This window comes from Callorhinus ursinus, unplaced genomic scaffold (assembly GCF_003265705.2).
Source record: "Callorhinus ursinus isolate GAN/ISIS: 27379988/994484 unplaced genomic scaffold, GSC_fseal_2.0 scaffold28, whole genome shotgun sequence".
NCBI lineage: Eukaryota > Metazoa > Chordata > Mammalia > Carnivora > Otariidae > Callorhinus > Callorhinus ursinus.
In genome coordinates, this window is record NW_027397090.1 from 7,087,826 (window position 1) to 7,109,880 (window position 22,055).

At 41.0% G+C, this 22,055-nt stretch overlaps 1 protein-coding gene across 2 annotated transcripts in view; it reads right to left on the reverse strand.

Moving 5' to 3' along the window:
- GDA (guanine deaminase) overlaps positions 1-22,055 on the reverse strand; it is a 71,709-nt gene that overhangs the window by 37,030 nt on the left and 12,624 nt on the right. For both annotated transcript variants that reach the window (XM_073878080.1, XM_025891387.2), the window contains exon 2: positions 2,618-2,706. In XM_073878080.1, coding sequence (XP_073734181.1) covers positions 2,618-2,706 — 89 coding nt within the window. The remainder of the gene's footprint in view (positions 1-2,617; positions 2,707-22,055) is intronic.

Consider the following 22,055-nt stretch of genomic DNA (forward strand, 5'->3'; position numbering starts at 1 on the left):
GAAGGCAGCCGCTTAACCAACTGAGCCACCCAGGCGCCCTGCATTAATTTTTATTTTTAAAAATATTGCCTCAGTGGCGCCTGGGTGGCTCAGTCGTTAAGTCTCTGCCTTTGGCTCCGGTCATGATCCCAGCGTCCTGGGATCGAGCCCCGCGTCGGGCTCCCTGCTCGGCGGGGAGCCTGCTTCTCCCTCTCCCACTCCCCCTGCTTGTGTTCCCTCCCTCGCTGTGTCTCTCTCTGTCAAATAAATAAATTAATAAATCTTAAAAATAAATAAACAAACAAATAAATAAAAATACTGCATCAAACTATTACTTATCTTGATTCCTGAGATTTTCGCCTTCCCCACCATCCTTAAATTCCTCGCCGGATGTGAATGCCTCACTTGCCTCAGCCTAATCCTGGCGCTGCCACCCTTTCTATGGTCCACGGCCACGATCTGATCCACTTCTATCGGAGTTCTGCTCAGGGCGCTCCGGCTGTCATTTTCACTTAAGAAAATCCACATCGTGGGGCACCTGGGTGGCTCAGTCAGTTGAACATCTGCCTTCGTCTCAGGACACGATCCCAGGGTCCTGGGATCAAGCCCCGCGTCGGGCTCCCTGCTCAGCGGAGAGTCTGCTTCTCCCTCTCCCACTCCCCCTGCTTGTGCTCTCTCTCTCTCTCAAGTAAATAAATAAAATATTTTTTAAAAAAAGAAAGAAAATCTACATTGTGCTGAGATAGACCTGCAGGTACAGTAAGTCTGTTAAACACACTGTCAGAGACTCCATCTTCTGTGGTATCTTAATTGTGACTTAAAGAAATTCAACTGCACATATCTCGTGTGTTCGCTATAAGGTTTTTCTACAAAGACTTCGGTCTTCAACCAAGGTTTATGTTTTTTCTTACCTTACCACTTCTCTGTGCGTGCTGCCTACAGGCACCCCAGAGTCTACATTTGTCTGATGGACTTTCCTCCAAAAGCAGCCTCATAAAGAGGAACAGAAGGCCTTGCAGACCCCCAGAAGTGTTCACCCCGCCCCCCATCCTCCAACTACTCCATCCTCCACTCACTCATACAAATCTAGCAAGAGGAAGCAGACAATAACACAGAAGGGGCTAGAATTATCTCCATGCCCACTGGATTCACTTTCCGGCCCACTGCCCAAGAGCTTCCAAGCCCAGAGAGAGGCAGCAGGTAGGAAACGTGAACACAAATGTAAGTGCACCAAAACTTCGTTATGAGCAGTCACCCCGTCTGTCAGGACTGTGGCCAGCCCCTCTGCCTCAAAGCCTTACGGCTAACCCAGTTCACAAAGCTGCTGCAGGGTGTGGGGGAGGCATCCACGATCCCTGAGAACAACTCTTCTGCTCAGAGAAGGGAAGTGACTTGCTTTCAAGCTGCAGTGAGAGGATTCAAGCCAGGCGTTCCAACACCTAGTTCACTGTTCTCACCACATTACTCTAAAGTCACTTCCCAAGTGATAAAAACACCTTTAGAATGAAAGTGATCTTTATCGATTTTGGAACTTCCATTGACTTTGGAAACATACTTGCCCTGAAACAAGATAAAATCTTTGAGTTCAAAGAAGTATTCCCATCTTGGGGCGCCTGGGTGGCGCCGTTGGTTAAGCGGCAGGCTCTTGGTTTTGGCTCAGCTCTGATCCAGGGTTTGTGAGATCGAGCCCCGCATAGGGCTTGCACTGAGCAAGGAGTCTGCTTGAGCTCCTCTCTCCCTCTCCCACTGCCCTTCCCCCTCCAAAATAAATAAATAAATCTTTAAAAAAATAAAGTATTCCCATCTATATAAAACAAATCAACCAGGCTATGAAGAGAGTGAGCCAATCATAGCAAACACGTTTTGAACAAATATTAAAACCTCCCAAACATGGGGCACCTGGGTGGCTCAGTCAGTTAAGCATCTGCCTTCGGCTAAGGTCATGATCTCTGGGTCCTGGGATCGAGCCCCACGTCGGGCCCTTGCTCAGCAGGGAGTCTGCTTCTTTCTCTCTCTCCCTCTGCCCCTCCCCCCTGCTCACTCTCTCTCTCTCTCTCTCTCTCTCCCCCTCTCTCTCTCTCTCCACACACACACACACACACACACATAAATAAATAAAATATTTTTTAAAAACCCACAACATAAAACCACAGCTCAAGTGCGCTTTGGGGGTTAGGTCTTCCCTAACTATGCTGCCAGTTAGTGCTCCCCAAACCTCTATCCCCACCCCCACCCCCGGCATTTTCTCTCCCTCCCTCTTTATTTCCTTCACGGAAGGTATCACCACCTATCACTGGCGAGCTTCCATACCTGTGTACCTGCTTACTCTCTGAGATCCCCGTGGGCTGTAAACCCTGTGAGGGCAAAGACTTTACAGATCATTTTCTCCTCCAGATCCTGGGTGTTGCACACAGTAAGCTCAACAAAGATCTGCTGAAGAAATAAATGGATGATGGCAGCCTCCTGTCCTCAAAGCTTCCATCCTTCCGCTTCCTGTTCTCGAATTCCCTTCTTCTCACCTCACCCTGGAAGGAAAAACACAAAGCCTCTCCATCCCTCAAGGCAGGTTTCTAATCATCTGAGACTAGTGAAGGGCAAGAGTTAACCAGAGAAAGGGAAGAAGTTGGCTGTGACTTACTGGTTGCTTAGTTCTCTTATTTCACACGGCTTGAAGCACCATTCTTTGGCCAGCTTTTCTTGTTGGGATGCTTCTTCTAAAAACACTATCTTTAAAAGAAAGAAAGAGAAGAATCACAAATTAATGAGCCATAGGCATTTGTCGTTGTTACATAGCTAAATCTTTTTAAAAGGTGTTCGATAACCAAATGGGATAGAGTTCAGAGGCAAAAAGATAGGGGTTTGCCTTTGCTTGTCCAAGGAAGCAAACTGCATGAAATTTCTTTTTCTGCCTTTCTACAGATACAAGTAAGACTTCAAAAATTCTAATTTGAAGATACAGGGTATTAAAAATGGCTAACTGATACCTATGTCTCCCCACACCCCCAAATGATTCAAGGAAACAATTATTTATAGAAAGTGTACCTCACTGCAGATGAATAAAAGATTTTTGTTAGGCTGTTAAAGGAAACTCACATCCGGAGTACAGTAGTAGGATCTCACGGGGCAAGTTATTAACACTGAATATAATTGCACATAATAATTGCCTGACAATCAAATCTTAGCATGAATTATGTTGATGCTCTGGTGCTGGACATCTGCCATAAAGAGGTCTGCTATATTTTTCTAGTACTGTGGATGAGATGCTAACAGAGCGATCTCTCACACAGGCTGATGAGCCCATGCACAACAGCCAGGAAACCTTGGATGGGCCTCTTATTCTCTCTTGGTCTGGTCTCGCCAATGCACCCTGGAGATATAATCAGTACATACTTCACAGGGCTATTGTAATGACTAAATATGATAACTGTGGTGAAGAAGTTAGCACATCCCTAGAATATATTAAATACTAGACACATTGTATCTATTGTCGATTCTTTTTTAAATATAGTGTTATTGCCTTCCCTATAAAAATGGATTGCAAAGCAAGAAAAAACAAGGGACAATGGAATATCTATGCAGGAAATATCCTGCATTTCATTTATAAATGTAATATTGGGAGAATAAATGTTTTATGGAACATGAAATACTGAAAAAAGACTGCTAAATAAAATGTATCTAATTAATTAGAAGCAAGGCACTATACCGTCTGAAAAATAGTTTGTGGAACTGAAAATAAAGTAAAATAAATGTTGATTTCTCTATTCATTGATGATATGCTTTTTTAAAAAAAATGGGATTTTTTTTATCTCAGAAGAGAAAATGAAAATGTAATTCCTACAAATGAGAAAATATAATTTGATGATCCTAAAAACAGATTTGAATCAATAAGTATCAAAGCAGATCCATAATTAATTTAAAAAACACAAAAACAATTTATCTCTATAACTCAGAGCTGATTTACCATTAAATACATAAATCACATACATGCATACCTACATAAAAATATTTGTAAAGCACTATATTCACACATTTGAATATATATTTGAAATAAATGGTTTTTGAGGAAAATATAAATGATCAAAACTCATTCTGGAGAGACAGGGAAACTGAAAGAACTAGTAACTCTAGAAGAAACTGAGGGAGGTTTTTTGTTGTTTCTTTGTTGTTTTTTTTAGAGAGAGCGTGAGCCGGTGTGGAGGGGCAGAGGGAGAGGGAGAGAATCTCAAGCACACTTGTGCTGAGCGTGACCCTGAGGCAGATCTCTATCTCACAACCATGAGATCATGACCTGAGCCAAAATCAGGAGTCGTTCGCTTAACCGACTGAGCCACCCAGGCATCCCATGAGGTTTTACTAACCCATTAAGTAAGCTTGTGGTTTGTCTAATAGAAGTAAAATGCCTGTCATAAATACAAGTTTCTCCTTCTAATAATTGGGGCTCTCCCCTGAGGACATGGCTTTCCCTGTTCTTCTCAAATGGCAGGTGTTCACACATCAGAGTCACGCAATGAGTTGGTTCCTTCCATACCTACCACACCCCTTCCCAAACCATTTCTCTTGCAGCTTCTTGTAAACTAAATTCCTTTAAGACCCGCCCCTTCCAGATTTCAAGAGCCTTTCTCTCACTGTCTAGATGTGTTGATGCCTGCCTCACATTCTTTCTCTCCATTCCAAGCCCTGCCTTCATTCCTTTGAAAATCATCGTGGACTTTTGACACCATGACCACCTATTTCCATGAACTCCTTTCCAGCAATTTGTTCATAAACAAATGAACAAATGGAGTTCACGAACTTCATATTACGGTCACACCTTGGACATGCTCATGACCCACAGCTGCTCCACCTCCAAAAATCCTGAAGCACATATCAGGCCACAATGACCTCTCTTTCCAGTTTGCCATTTCAACTACTCCAACCAGTCTTCCACCTGGAAAAGCCTTCCCTTTACCTTCTCCTCTCTACTCTTCCCCAGTCCACCAGTGGTCTTCTTCCACATTGTCCTTGTCCAGCTTAGATTCTACCACCTGTTATTTCATATTTTTTAGTTCTTAGTCAACATACATCTGGTAGAGGTTCAGCCTTAACTGAATCCAACTCTCCCCTTCTCTGGGCTACACGCGTGGAGCCTGGCAGGGCTGGAGCAAAGCACACGATGTGGTAGATGGAATGTCCATAATCATCAAGATCAAATGTGCTCCTACCAATGCCTGTTGCTGGTGCCCTAAGACATCTCTCTAGCACTGCGGTCTTTACTTTCAGTAAAACAGAAAACATAATTGTATAGCCACCAACAGATCATTAAAAATGTTTTTTCACCGACACATTATCAAGTAACTCAGGAGGAATTCAAAGAATTGAGAGATACTGCTATAACAAAGTTCCTCCCAGTCACATCCACTTGATTTACATGAAAATGTTTCTCAGCACTTACATCTATAAAAATGGAAAATAAGAAAAAAATTCATGCTGCTCCTATTTCGTTCTACCAACAAGTAACACTCATCCATACATATATTATCTAGTTGGAGAAAAAAACAGCTTTTTTATTTAGCATTTAACAAATTACCTTATGGTCCCAGGAAATTTTAAATATGTTTATGCACACAAATCTGATTGCAATGGTTGATTAATAAAAGACTTTCAAATATAAAACTATATTGCATTAGCATAGACTCTGTAAGGAAAGTAGAATAGAATTAATAGTTCAAGAAGAAAAAGGGACTGTATAGCATTTCAGATCATTAAAGAGAAGCTAGTTCATGATTTTCTAAAAAATAGATTAAGGTAGATATCAAATCACTATATTTTTATTCTGTCAGAAACATTTTAAAAAGTAATGTCACAGTTCAATTTTGACAGGTATATATTTATAATTTGCCAAAAAGTATGGGCTTTAAATGTATTTAAATTTAATAAAAACTATACATATCAACTTTTAAAAGTGCAAAAGCACATAAGTTTTTCAAAATTCCTTTAAGGGGCACATTAGTTTAAAAAAAAAAAAATGTGAAGAGCATTTCTCTAGTAAACTCATTCCAGCCCTCCCATCATGAAGATTTGAAATCTATTCTCTCTTCAAATTTCTTTTTTTTTTTAAGATTTTATTTATTTATTTGACAGAGACAGAGACAGCGAGAGAGGGAACACAAGCAGGGGGAGTGGGAGCTGAGCAGGGAGCCCGACGCTGGGACTCGATCCCAGAACTCCGGGATCATGACCTGAGCCGAAGGCAGACACTTAATGATTGAGCCACCCAGGCACCCTCTCTTCAAATTTCTCACCGCACCTAAAAGCGTACATCACACATGTATGATAGTGAAAAATTGCAAACAATTTCAAAGTCAGTCAGTAAGAGATTGGTTAAATGCAACTAAACACGGCAGCAATTAAAAGTGACAGTGAAGGGGCGCGTGGGAGGCTCAGTTGGTTGAGCGTCTACCTCTTGGTTTCGGCTCAGCTCATGATCTCATGGGTCAAGGGAATGAGCCCTGCGTTGGGCTCCGCACTCAGCGGGAAGTCTGCTTGAAAGATTCTCTCCCTCTGCCCCGCCCCCCACTCATTCAATGCTCTCTCTCTCAAATAAATAAATCTTAAAAAAAAAAAGTGACAATGAAGGCTTATAGCCATCAAATGGAACATTATCCCTGATACGATCTTAAGGTATTTTTAAAAATGCAGGTTACTAGATAACATGTATGGTATAATCACATTTTTTAGTAAGAATGCGGTGTGTGTGTGTTGGCATGTCTGAACATTGATGGTAGTGATCATTTCCTTATAGTACACTCTTTGGGATTCAAAATTGTTAATAAATGTTTTTCTTGTAGCAAAAATATCAAAGTTAATTCCATTTTAATTGTATATGAAAGTGTAAAGTAAAAAAAAAAAAAAAGAATACATAAATGTAATCTCCACTCATGGAGCCTATGGTTGGGGAATTAAGATAAACAGAGACCGATGATACACGAGACAAGGGAGGGATAATGACAGAGTGCCGTGGGCCCCGGGGGGTTCAGAAAGAGACAGTGGGTGTGTTCAGTGAAAGTTTCAAAGGCAGAACTCTGACGAAAGTATCTGGAGTCGGAGAGAAAAGGATGGAAGGGGTAAATAATGATATGAGCAGAAGCACAGAGGCAAAAAACTGCAAGATGTATTACAGACAGTAGTCTTCTTTAAATACCACTGCAACACTGTGTTGGAAAGAACTTTAATCCACAAATCAAGTACTTAATAGACTGTCCTCTGGCTCTTACTCATGTATTCACTCAACAATTACTGCCTGCATGTAAAACATTATTCCAGAGAGTAGGAACAATAAATCGACAGGTGAAAATGAGATATACTGCATACATTAGTGGGTGCTGTGATGAAAAATAAAGCAAGGGAAACGGATGAGATAAAACGTGGTGTGTGATGGATCGCTCTGAGAAATGATGTTTGAGCAGAGAACTGTATAAAGGGAGGGAGTAAAACACTTGCATATTCTGGGAGGAGCATTCCAGGCACAGGGAACAAATCAGTACAAAGGCTCTGACATGTATATTTAAATTTAATTTAAATTAATGTTTGGCAAGTTTTGAAACACCAGGGATACCAGTGGGGATATGGTACAAGGACTAGAAGAATAGAGATGGTAGCCAGACGCTTTGTAGATCATGGTACAGCCTCGAGATTTACTTTTAAGGAATTTCTAAAATTATTTTGGAAATTATTTTGCAAAATTACAAAATATCACTGATGTTCTCTTTAAGGGGCAATGGCTCTCTGATCCTGAGTGTCTCTGGGCTTATGGGGCCATTCATTCACATCTTTCAATCTTTCACCATTGAATCAGTACCTGTTATAACCCGCGACCTTCCTCCACAAGCCACAGTTTAGGTGGGTTGTCTGGCCCATACAGAAATCATTAAAAACCAGGTTTCATAAAATCAGAGATGGTGCCAGCTAACCGGAACCTTCTCATCTGACCTCCTTGTTTTCCAGATGAGGAAATTGAATCCCTTCTGTTAAGGAAACTGCTCCAAGTGCTCTCTCACTTGAAACTGTGACTATTTAGGATGAGAAATACTGAGAATGTCAGCAATACTAAAGCCAAAAGCAGATGAGTAATGACTGTCAGCTAATGAAAAAACTCTCTGCAAGATAGAGGCTTCAAACACCAGATGGCAAATTTGGGCAAGATGTTTGTTGCTATGAAGAGTAAATTGCTCTTCAGGCCACTGCGAAATAGCTGGGCCACCCAACAAAATGAGTTTGCCAAACTCTGCTACAGACTCCTAAAAAGACTCCTGTAAGTTAAAATTACATAATTTGAAAACCACCCCAGTGGTTTACACTAACATGTCCAAAAAGCTTTATCCTAATTTATGATTGGTTTTTCAATTGGCAATAACTCTTAACAATTATTCCTTTAACTTTAGAGTTTGATAAAATACTCTTGGAAAAGTGTAGATTCTGGCTATCTTATAAAACTTTATTTTGCTATAGAAAACATGTTTTTGATAGATAAAAAAAGTAACTTTAGTGATTCTTCTGATCTAATGACATCACTAATGATTCATGGGCATTTAGTAACTTTGTATTAGAAAAATAAAACATGTTCTAAAATGATGGGACATCTGATAATAATAATAAGATTATTCTTAAATGTACTTACTGTGTGCAAGACACTGTCCTACACACTTTACATGTGTTAACTCATTTTAACCTCACAAGAATCCTATGAGGTAGGTAGTATCACTCACCTCATTTTACAGATGAGAAAACTGAGGCACAGATATGTCAAGTATTTTACCCAAGATTACACAGCTGGTAGGTATCTAAAATTTGAACTGTAGTCATTGTCCAGGTTGAGGGCTATTAAACACTATACTGTACATTTTTAAAAATTGTCTTTCATGCAAAATTTTTAAACGGAGCCCTCCCCTACAATTTCTCTTTTCTTTATAAAATATTTCTTGGTGCTTTTCCTTTCCTTTCCCTTCCCTTAATACATCCCAGGCTGGCGGGCCTGGTGGGGCCAGGAACAAAAAAGCAGTCGGGGCTAAAGGGGTCATCAAGGCTGAGAAGGCTAACAGGGCCACAGGGACTGGGGGTGAAGAAGTATGGAGTCAAGGAGGCAGGTTAAGAAGGCAGGGATGGCTGAGGAGTCAGCCACCAGGGTCAAGAGACTGATTACACACAGGGAGTCCAGCAAGTATGTACATATACTGTGGTTAAGGATAGTCTTCTCAGAGGTGAGTTACAAATATGGAAAGGGAGGGATAGCATATGGTGGTACTGGATTTGAATTGGAGGCACTGTTGTCAACTCATAGTTTTCAACTTAGATCAATAATGAATGAATGAATATATATATATTCACATATATACATACATACATACTTACATACGTATATACATGCATACATAAACGCTTCCTAAATCTATCTGCTAAGAGGACATGGAAACAATGATACCCTGTAACAATTAGCACCCGTAATGCTCAGATCTTGGTTTCTATATACCACTCTCCACTACAAAGAACCAGATTGACTCCAGGGCTGGAGCGAAGCACAAGATAAATAGGGAATGTAATTTTGTACCAAAAAGGAAGCACTAAAAAAATAGCCAAAGAGTGGTAAAAAGCACACAGGAGCCACCTTGAAGAAGTTCCCGCTAGCAAAATATGGGCCAACCTGAGCGTCAAATAATAATAATATTATTATTTATAATTTATTAGTATTATTATGAATTAAATCCCAATGGATAAAATATGTATCCCTGAATCCACACAAATGAATGAATGAATGAATGAATGAATGAGGGAGAGTTTCTCCTTACAGTAGAACACCAACTAACACATGTGGGAGGAATGACAGAATTAAAGAATTAGCATTTGGCAACCATCATTGTAATAAATGATTCATGCAAAAATCGTCAATGAATGTTAAGACTAGTGGGTGAAAATTTTGTTGAAGAACAGGATATTTATGTAAATTCAAAGTATCTCCCCACAAAATTTATTTTACATAGAAAAATCGTAACTTTTTGGTGGAAGAACCTGGTAATCACTACCTGAACCAAATGAACAAAGTTAACATCAAGAATAATGGGATAAATCAACATCATGTGTCTCCGGCTCTGATGCACCAAGAAGAACACAGCATTGCTTCTGTGGTATTCCTGCCAAAAAATGCATAATCTGAGTCTAATCATGAGGAAACATCGGGTGAACCCAAATTGGAAGACATCCTAAAACAAAACAAAAGAAACAAACAAACTGTCCTACCTTCTTGGAACTTACCCAGGACAGTTGAGACTTGAAGACCTGTTCCAGGTGAAAGGCAACTAAAAAATCATAAGTAAATACAACGTATGATTCTAGTAGGCATCCTGACCCAGAAGGAGGAAAAAGCTATCAGGGACATTACTGGGTCAGTAGGCAGGGTGTGAATGGATCTGTGGATAATGTGGCAGATTTAGATCTACATTAATTTCCTGATCTAGATGATTGTACATGATTATGTAAGACAGCACCCTCATTTTGTTTTGTTTTGTTTTGTTTGGAAATACACACTGAAGTATTTAGACTAGAACAGGATGTTTGTAACTTACTCTCAATTAGTTCGGAAAAAAAAAGTGTGTGTGTGTGTCTGTGTGTGTGTGTGTTTGCGTATGTATACATACATGTATCTGGGGGCGGGGGGGAGGAACCATGAAGCAAATGTGGTAAAATGTTAAGAGTAGGGAACCTGGGTGAAGGCTATATGAGAGTTATTTCATGGTATTCTTGTAGCTTTTTTAAAAGAATTTTGCAATGATTTAAAAATTTTAAAAATGGTGTTTTTTTTTTTAATTTTTACTTATTTATTTGTCAGAGAGAGAAAGAGCACAAGCAGGGAGAGAGGCAGGCAGAGGGAGAAGCAGGCTCTCTGCTGAGCAAGAAGCCAGACGTGGGACTCGATCCCAGGACCCTGGGATCGTGACCTGAGCTGAAGGCAGAGGCTTAACTGACTGAGCCACCCAGGAGCCCCTAAAATCTTAACTACAAAGCAAAGAGTGCACTGTTCAGAAATATAAATATTCAAATAAAAGTATAATGACAAGTAAGGACATGGTAAACATAAAATTTAGGGTAATGGCTCCCTCAGAGGCGGAAGGGAAGGGAAGGGGATGGAAAGGGCATCTGGGGGGCTTCAAAGAAAACTGATGGTTCATCGTGTGTACATTCATACCCCACACACAGGCATTATAACTGTTCTTTTTTATGTGAGCAAATATGTGAACAAAAACAAATTCTCTGCTCATAATAAATGTTATTTTTTAACATCAAAATCATATCATATAAAATGCTCACACTGATCATCTGTAGAACACCCAAATCACCAACAAGAAACACTGCAAGCAGGGTAGAGGCGGTGGGAAAACAGAATGACACAGATCTAATATTTACAGCACCCTAAACCAGCAATCTAAAGTGAGGTCATACTGGGGTGCCTGGGTGGCTCAGTCAGTTAAGTGTTTGACTCTTCGTTCTGGCTGAGGTCATGTCCTCAGAGTCCATGAATTGAGCCCCACGTTGAACTCTGCGCTCAGCAGGAAGTCTGCTGGAGGACCCTCTCTCTCTCCCCGGCCCTCCATCCCTCCCCTACTCGCTCGCTCTCTCTCTCTCTCTAAAATAAATAAATAAATCCTTTTAAAAATTAAAAAAACATAAAGTGAGATCATATATGTCCCTTTTTTTTTAAGCAGTCAGTAATGTGCTGGATGACCTCTACATGCACCTGATTGTTTGTGAATGGCTTTGGGATACAAATTGTTATACCCTAACTTATTTGTTTCCCAAATTCAAAATCCCTTGATGCCTTAACCAATTTCTGGAATAGGGTACAATTATCATCAAACATTGAGTCAAATTCATCCCAAATCCCAAAGCCAAGGTTAAACAACACTTTTGAATCATTAAATCATTAAACAACCCAATTATTGCAGTTGCTGTCTCACAAAAGACATCTTCAGAAACCAAATTCAGCCAAGTGGACATCTGAGCACAAATTTAGGAAAAGCACTCATTTTTCTCTTTTGGAAACTGAAAGGTGATAGCAAGAGTCCACACAGTTTATCTGAACGGACTGTGGCCGATAAATAGATACTGATAAGAAAATGTTGGCATGCACAAAAGTACCGGCCACACGAGCTTACTCCTTTTTTTAAAACAAGAAATCTGCCTTAGGGACCTGTTATAGGTTGAATTGAGTCTCCCTAAAATTCATATGTTGAAGTCCTAAATTCCCAGTACCTCAGAATGTGACTGTTTTTGGAAACAAGGTCTTTACAGAGGTAATCAAGTTAAAATGTGGTCATGAGGATGGGCCTGAATCCAATAGGACTTCTGTCCTTTAAAAAAGGAAAATGTGGGAAGTTGGTATGAAAAAACATAGAGAGAAGGTACCATCAACAAGCCATGGAGAGAGGCCTAGGACGGATGCTTCCCTCACATCTCTCAGAAAGAACCAACTCTGCTGATACTTTGATCTCAGACTTTCAGCCTGCAGACTGGGAGACGATAAATTTCCATTGTTTAAACCAACTGGTTTGTAGTACTTTGTTCCAGTACTCCTAGTAAACTGATACCAGACTCCATAGGAGGAAGGATTGGAAGACTAGTCTAATAAATCGGCAAAGGAAAAACACTGCAGAAACTCTCTTTGTTTTTTGTAGGCACCTCATCTGAGAAGTTTGACGTGGTAAAAAAAAAATACTAGGGGCACCTGGGTGGCTCAGTCAGCCAAGCATCCTTTTAAACTTAGCTTGGCGTACTAGTTGTCGGTTTATAGTTGTGGAGGGATGAACTGAATTGAGATGTTTTCAGGAAGGTGACCAGAACGTGGAAAAATCCTGAAATCAAAACATGAGAGGAAATTCTAAGTGGAAATGACTGTATTTGCTCTGAAGAAGAAGTCAAGAAGATTACCGGGGTTGCAAATAATGGATACACCATCACATAAATGTGTCACTCCAGAGCAGCAAAGGCAGCTTCAATAATGGAATATTCAGCAACAGAGTTTTTCAGTTTCATGAATAGAAGAATCTTCTAACAATTAAAAGTGGGTATAAATGGAATTCACTGACTCACAACATAGTGAACTTCTCCTAGCTGGAAGTGCCAAGCAGAGGCTGACTGACCATCTGTTCGGTTTGTTGTAGCGGAAATTAATTTCTACACAGGGTGTGAGGGGAGGCTCCTCCACAACTCAGATTCCAAACACCCATGTGGTGGCTCGAAAATATGTCCACAGATCCTTCAGTGCTCCTCTCTTCAAAAGGTGGAGTCTAGTTCCCTTCCCCAACCTTACAGGGGGCCAAACTTAGCGATGTGCTAGGAATGAAGCATGCGTGACGCTATGTGCCTTCTAGCTTTCACCTGGCTCTCTCACTTTTGAATTGTTATTCTGTGGGAATCCTCCAGTCATGCCATGAGGTTACTCCGAGCAGCCCTAGGAGAAGCTCTTGTGGGGAAATACCATGGATTGCTGCCAACCACTGTAAGCACCAGCGTACAGTAATGTAAATAACCTTGAACATTGGAAGTGGATTCTTCAGCCTCAGTCAAGCCTTCCAGTCTTGGCCAACATCTTGACTGAGGCCTCGTGAGAGATCCTGAGCCTGAGTCTCTCAGTTAAACTGCTCCTGAATCCCTGACCGAAAGGAACTATAAGGATAATACGGTTGTTTCAAGCCCCTCCATTTTGAGGTAATTTGTGATGCAGCAATAGTTAACCAATATGATCCATTTTTATCAGCACAACAAGAAGGGTACGTTCCAGTCTTGAGAAGCCTCCTCACACACCTTTTTTTTTTTTTTTTTGCCACTTCTCTTTTAATAGATCCAAACCACAACTGCCAAAAATTAGTTCCTATCACTGAAGGATAAATGATTATACAATGGTAATCTATTGTAAAAGCAGAAAGTAGACAAGGAATCTAAAATTAATTCCTCCCACTCTGCCTGATTATTACCCCACATTCAAATCTGCTGAGAAAGACTAATGCAGACCTCACAATTAGATCTTTAAGTTCTCTTCAGCAGGAATGGAGCCCTTCAACAAGTTCATCTCTCAGTTGCAAATGGTCAATTAAACAAGTGCTGAGCCTTTCTACTCTTTGTACATAAAGGAACCAATCTCTTTCAATATGGCACCTCTGCTCACCCAAACTTAAAGGTCCAACCCAGAGTTCTACAAACTCCAGATTCATATAGTTGACATTTTCCTTGATATCTCATTAGTATTTCTCACAAGGCACTTCAAAGTCAATGTGTCCAAAATGGAATCCATGATCTTATTCCCAAACCTAGTTCCTTTCGAGGGCTCCTGTTCTAGAGAATGAGACCTCATCAATTCAGAAACTTTTGTCACATCTCTTTCTTACTCTCTGCTTTAAATCTCAATGGCTTCCCAATGCATTTAAGATGAAAAGTTTATAACGTGATCTATAGAGCCCTGGGTGGTTGCCTAATCCAATTTCAGCCTAATCCAGTCCCTTGCTCTCTCTGCTCCACCACACTGATCCCATTCAGACCCTATAAGCACCCTACTCTCCCCACCATTGGGCCTTTACATAAACCTTCCTTCTGCATAAACACCCTTACTTTCCTTTTGCCCAATTAACCCTACACATCTTTCTTATTTCAGTTTAGCTGTCTTTCCTTAGGACACCTTTCCTGACTACCTCAAATTCCCCATCCCTGTCCCCAGTTAATGATTCTCAAAGCACCAGGCAACTCTTCTTTATGGAAATATAAGATTGTGGCTAAATGGACAAAATCTAGAACCAGCCCGCCTGGCTTAAGTCCTTTTCTGTTGTGTGAATTTTCAGCAAGTTACTTAAACTGTCTCTGCTGTTCTCTCGTCTATAAAGTGGGGCTAATAGATATGAACACCTTGTGACAATTAAATAAGACAATGGATGTAAAGTGTTTAGCATGGTGGCCGATGAAAGACATCACAAAAGTCTGAGATACTGTTTGATTACAGTTGCAATTTCACAGTCTCATGTGTATTCATAATTAATGTTTCATTTATATCTGTCTTTATCAATAAATGGCAAATTCCATTTGGAATTTGGAGATGTCTGTTTTTTCTCATTATCATTCTTCCATTTCCTGCCACAGTCGTAGCATATGAGCGGTGACTGCTGAGCCCTGGATGAATAAATACATGAATGTAATGTGGGGTCTAGACTCTGGAGAACCTTGAGATGTCACACTAAGGAGTTTAGACTTTATGCTCTAGAAGTTTTTTGAACAAGAGTCACATGTGAAAATTAACGGAACGATGACTGTAAGGTAAGTTGGGAGGAGAGTTTAGTGACAGGAGAAGTCTTAGTCCACCATTTGAATGGTTCATTTGGGTGAAGGCAATGGCCAGTGTAGAGAGTAGCAGGATGTGGGAAGAATGTTAAGGAAGGGCCCATACAATATGAGAGTACACGGATGTGGGGGGAACAGTTGAGGAGATGGTGTGTGTGTGTATTTACATATATATATATATAAATACTAAGTCTCTGAATGAGAGATCAAGGACAGAAGGATAAAACTATGGAAGCCTGGAGGAGATATTGGTTTGTGGGTAGGGAGAAGAGATGGGGTAGAGGAGCAGGACTTGCAGACAGAGCTGTCCAACAACAGGGGTGGCCACAGGACTGAAGCTCTGGCGGTAGCCAGGTCTGGAGACAGAGATTGGAGTCATCTGTACAGAGGTGAATGTGAACCCCATGCAAGAGGCTGACATATCTGGGAAAGAGAAGATGAGTAAAAAGGACCAACAAGGGGAAGCCTAGGGTTTGCAGCTGATTTAATGAGCCCAGACGGGTGAAAAGAGCCAGGAAATGACTTGTAAAAGGGACAGTCAGACAGAACTGGGGAGTAATGACATAAAAGCTCATTCCCACCCACTCTTTAAGAATTCAGCTGAAGGGTCAACCACTTACTCAGCCATCTTTTTGACCTACACCCTCAAGCTAAACAAGGTGTTCCTTTGGCACTGTTTGCATGCATCTGCCAATAGCAAAGTGGTGGGCTAAATAATGGCCAGTTATAGCCAGTTCCTAATCCTTGTAACCTGTGAATGTTATCTTACATGGCAAAAGAGATTTTGCAGATGTGGCTAAATTAAGAATCATAAAATGGGGAAATTATTCTGGATGGTCAGAGTGGGTCCTAAATGTAATCACAAGTGTCCTTAGTAAAGGGAGATAGAGATTTGACACAGAAGCAGAAGCCAAGTTGACCACTGAAGCAAGATGCTGACTTTGAAGATGAAGAGGGGGTCCATGAACCAAGGACAGAAGAAATGTAGCTCTAGAAACTGGAAAGGGCAAGAAAACAGATTCTTCCTTCGAAATCTCAGAGGGGGCAGGGCCCTTGATTTTGGCCCAATGAAACAGACTTCTGACCTCCAGAAATGTAAGAGAATCAATGTGTGTTGTTTCTGAATATCAAGTATGTAGTAAATTGTTATAGTAGCCATAGGAAATTAACACCAGCACTGCATTCACTGCATTATCATTTCAAGTGAGAGTTGTCTGTTTCCCCACTAATGTATAACCTCCTCAGGAGACTGTGATGCTCTTGGACCTTGGTATTCCTGGCATCAAACAGAGTGCTAGACACACAGAAACACTCAAATAAATGTTTGGAGAATGGCTGGAAGGAAGGAAAAAGAGAATCAGAAAAAGAACAAAAGAGAGGGAGGGGGCTTCAAAATAGAGGGAGTGGTTGACAAAGGCCTATCCTTAAGCTTGAAACCGACAATATGAGTGCAGAGAACTTGGGCAGGGTTGAGCTTCATGCCCGACAATCCACTCCCCAGGAACCAGGAATCCCAAAACAAACTGGCGCAGGCCATTCCTAGGCAGAACATCAGGGTAGAGATCAGGTAGACATCAGTAGCTCCTAAGGTGAACCTAACCCAGCCTTAACTCTAACCCTTGCCCTAACCCAGGACAGAGGGGCTAAGCATGTCGATTCCTCTGAAAACCCAAAGGTAGCATCATCTGAGGGCTGAGTGTGCAGGCTCAGGATCCACAAAGACCTGGGTTTGTATCCGACCTCTGCTTCCATCTTAAAAGCCTCAGACAAGTTACTGAACTTTTCTAAGGCTCAGTTTCTCACCTGTAAAATAAAAACTAATGATTCTTCCCAAGATTAAATGAGGTGATCAATGATAAGTGTCAGGCATGGAGTAAGAACTCAAGAAATGTGACTTTCTGGCTTTCTTATTTCTGTGTTTCTTTCAAAGCCAGACAGCAGACAATTGGGTAAGGCCCAGTCCCAAGAAAACTGGGGCTGGAAACAAGGCAAGGAACAGGTCCTGGTCAGAGCTCGAAGATTCCAGGTGAGGCCATGGCCAGTGGCTGCAGTGGAAAGAGAAAGGAGGTCCCTGGAGATGAAAGAAGTAGGAGATCACATTGTCCATATGGTAATTTGTGTTCATTATTGAAAAAAGAACCTCCCTGCTTCCAGACTCATCTCTACCTACACTCTCCTCCCTCCAGCCACAAGGACTATCTTTCAACAGTAGAGCACTGGTCACATGTCACTCCTCTACTGAAAAATGTTTCTACCAACCATATGATTGGAGGGTTAGAGCTTTCAGTCCCACCCCCTGACCTCCAGGAGGTTAAATAAAACACCGATGGTCAATGATTGAATCCACTCCACCTACATAATGGAGCCTCCACAAAAGCCCACAAGGACGAAGTTTGGAGAGCTTTAAGATTGGTGAACAGGTAGAAGAGCTCCATGCCCTTTCCCCACACCCTGCCGTATATATCTCTTCCATCTGGCTGTTCTTGAGTTGTTTCCTTTTATAATAAATCAGTAATTTAGTGAGTGAAAAATATAAATAAGTAAATCAATAAATATGTTTCTATTTCCTCATCATTTTCAGAATACAGAAAGGGTTAGCTCGGTGATGGGTATTAAGGAGGGCACATACTGCATGGAGCACTGGGTGTTATACGAAAACAATGACTCATGGAACACTACATCAAAAACTAATGAGGTATTGGATGGTAACTATGTTTTGTACACAATCTTGCATGTTTTGTACACGATCTCTAGAAAAATACATAAGAAATTGGGAACAGAAACTGGTTGCCTGTTGGAAGGGGGGCAATACCAGGTCTAGGCTACCGGAACAAGGAAGGGCACTTCCTAGTCACTACACCTCCTTTGGTGCACTGGAGATTTCCTATCATATGCGTGGACTTTCTCTTTAGGTATATTTTTTTAAATCCCAGTTCCAATATTTATCAGCTGTTTGACATTGACAGCTCGTTATTTAATCTCACTAGACCTTTGTTTCCTCCCTCATAAAATGAGAATAAAACTATGACCTTCCTCATAAAGTGGGTATGAGCATTAGATGAGATAACACAAGGAAAATGCTCCAAAGAGTGCCTGGTATAAAGTAAGCATTCAATACCATCAGTGCTACCTGTTTCCATAAATACGGTGGGCGAGATGCTCTAAAGGGCCCTCCAGTTACAAAATAATTATATGTTGCCTAAGACTTTTAAGTCGTGCTTTTAGGTAGCACTTGCAGGACATAGGGGAAGCATCAAGGTCTTTTTTCTAGTCTGAAAGAGGAGCAGTGAACAGTAAGCTCGGGCAAAATGCACGGAAGCCTGAGAGGTCCCTAGCTCCCAAAAATCCTTTCTAGAGGACCACATCCCTATACCCATTTCACAGATAAGACACACGAAGAATACTGACTAGCCCATGATCATATGATCCTTTGAATAGTAGAATCCCTTCTCCAGTTCAGGTATCCTAACTTCTAGACTAATATATTTTCCCATAATATTTAGTTTATTAAATCCCCTTTACATACAGCTCCACAAAAATCCAATTATTAAGTTTTGAAAAAGGTCTGTATTGGATGAAGACAAAACTGAGCTTTATTTTTTTCTCAGGCTTTATGTGTATATTCCTTGCCTCTTGCTGTATCCTTTATATAGTTCTAGGAGAGTCATTTTTGCTAACTAGAATTCTATCTTTAAAATTAATATGTGCAGGGGCATCTGGGTGGCTCAGTCGGTTAAGCGTCTGCCTTCGGCTCAGGTCATGATCCCAAGGTCCTAGGATCGAGCCCCGCATCGGGCTCCCTGCTCGGCCAGGAGCCTGCTTCTCCCTCTCCCTCTGCGCCCCCCCCACTTGTGATCTCTCTCTGTGTGTCAAATAAATAAATAAAATCTTTAAAAATAAATAAATAAATAAAATTAATATGTGCAAATCCCCTCCCCTCTCCCAAGCTACTGCAACTGGTTCATTCCAAGAGCTCAGGGATAATTATGTGTTTTCATGAACACAGCATCATTAGCCAAACCTGTGGACCTAATCCAACTTTCCTGTTGTATTTTGATGGCAACCATAGAATGGTATTGACGTCATATTCCCTAAGTTTAAAGGGGAAAAAAGCTTTATATTTCTTTCTGTTTATTTGATTTACAATTCATCTCTCTTCATCCCGTTGCTCACTGGATGGGACACAGTTGTAAGAAATAATAAAGATTGCCTCCTCCTGGAGGTTTGGATGTAGGGCACCCTTCCCTGGTCTCAAAGCTACATTTTTTTAAATTTCTATTTTTTTCTATCATATATGGTGAAATTGAAAACATCTTTGTTTCAGTTTTTCATTTGTCACATTAATCACAAAGCTTTTCCCAATTCCCCTGAAAAACCAAATGTTTTTCAATTTCTTTTATTTTTGTTAGTTTGGATTTTTTGGGGGGGTTTTGTGTGTTGTGTTTTGTTTTGTTTGTTTCTCAATTTCTAATTCTAGTGCGAGCCCACCAGCCTGTTTGGTTGTTGTTTATTATTTGTTTGTTAATCAGACTGACCGCATGTAGAAAACAGGATGAGAGTAGAGAGGCAAAGTTTGGGTTGGTTGTTTCTGCCAAGACTTCCTACCTGTGATTTGGGGTAGTTCTTCAGATAAGTCACACCACAACAGTTATTCCAAGGTTTCGCCCAAGTAGGCAAAGCCTACTTACAAAGTCAATATAAATGTGTAACAAAATCATGGTGGCCATCCAGACAGCATGCATTCACAGCAACTAAATTAAGTCAAATCATGTCTCCATTGTCAAAAGAGTAGATTAAAAAAGATCCTGTGTGGCTCGGTCGTTAAGCGTCTGCCTTTGGCTCGGGTCATGATCCCGGGGTCCTGGGATCGAGCCCCGCATCGGGCTCCCTGCTCTGCGGGAAGCCTGCTTCTCCCTCTCCCACTCCCCCTGCTTGTGTTCCCTCTCTCACTGTGTCTCTCTCTGTCAAATAAATTAAAAAATCTTAAAAAAAAAAGATCAAATCTAAGTCTGACAAATATTTCACGTAACTTAATACTCTCTCCCTCGTTTGCCTGTGCTCTCTTTATAGAAGCTCTAAATACACTTGACATTAGGTTTCACCCGCCCAACATATTGTGAGCTTCACTGAACTCCACAAACTCAACTCCCGAAGCTCATGAAAGAGACCCAGAACAAGCCCAAATCCTGGCCTTACAAATTCCTCTCCTGTGTGGAGATGGATGCCAGCCATGAACCGACACATTTGCTTTCCACCGCTCCTGAAGCCCAACTACTCACTGGCTCTAAAGCTCTAACATGGAACAGCACAACAGTGTTGTTGAAAACCTGATTAAGAATGAGCAAATTGTGGATCTCGCAAAGGACACATAATTGCTTTAGAAGGTGCACTGACAAGTTGTCAGAACGCCTTAGGAGTTTTCTTTTGAGAGACAAAAAGCCAAAAGCAAGCAAAAATTTTTATCACAGAAACTGCTGACTATCTAAGGCCACCACGTATCCCCATACAGTTGAGCAACAGCGCAGCTTTTCACTTCTGCCAGAGCTGCTCAAAATACAGACTTCAGAACTAGACCATATGGATTTAAATCCTAACTCCACTAGTTACCAGCAATGTGACCTTGAACAAAGGTCACTTAAACTGTTGATGACTCAGTTTCCTCATCTGCAAAATGGAGCTATAATGGCACTCAATTCACAGAGTTGTTGCAAGGATTGAGTTAGTATATGTTAAGGGCTTAGACCAGTGGCTGGAACATCAGAAGTGCTATACAATCTTTTGCCTTTATTAGAAATAATCATTTTCTTGGCTATTCATCCCTCAAATATTTGCTGAGCACATTCTATTTACTTGAGCTCAAAAGATGAGCTTAGAGCCTATGGCAGCAACGCCACTAGTAAAAAGAAACTACTTTAATGGCAGTACATCTTCCTTTGCTCATCAGTTTTCTCAGGAACATTCCAACATTTTCTAAAAATGCCAAGTTCGGGTTGTTTTCCAACTGTTTCATGAGAGTTACTGCATATATACCAAGGGTGAGAAATTGCACTGAAGCGTGGGTGCTGACCAACCAGGTGGGCTCATGGGCTTGTCAAGTGATACCAATCAGTAGGCCAACATGCAGCTTCTGGAATTCAGTCATAAACCTCCACAAAATCAGAAATATCCTCCGGGTTCATCTGTGAAAGTCACACCAGTGCACGCCAAGAGCCTAGGACTGGGTGCCTCCCAATCAAATCACTGCAGACAGAGTTGGGGAGGAGAAATCCCAAGATTTGGCAGGAAGTTGCTTAAAATATGCTTCTTGGCCTCCCTTTTGTCATGTTCCGTAATGCATTTCAACTGATAACAATCCAAGGCAGCATACACTGTTGAAATGCACATCATATGCCCATCAGACTGCTAAGGATTCAGATATCTGTGTAAGAAATAATCCTCACCTTTCAAGAGTTTATATTCTAGCTGAGGAAATAAAATTTATGTGCACATAGGAAACTGAAAACAATGCATGGCGGCATGTTTTTACAGGCCAAGTTGACACTACAGATGGAGCTGAGAAAACTCACAGAAGGGAGAAACCAGCGAGGACTAGAAAAATCCGGTTGTTTTTTGGAGGAGGTGATGGGTAAGGTATGCATAGGGGACAGTGAGAGGTAAGGGTATTCAGGGTATGGACAAAAAGACGGGGAAGCCCAAAGACAGGGCTCAATGTAAATGGATAGGGG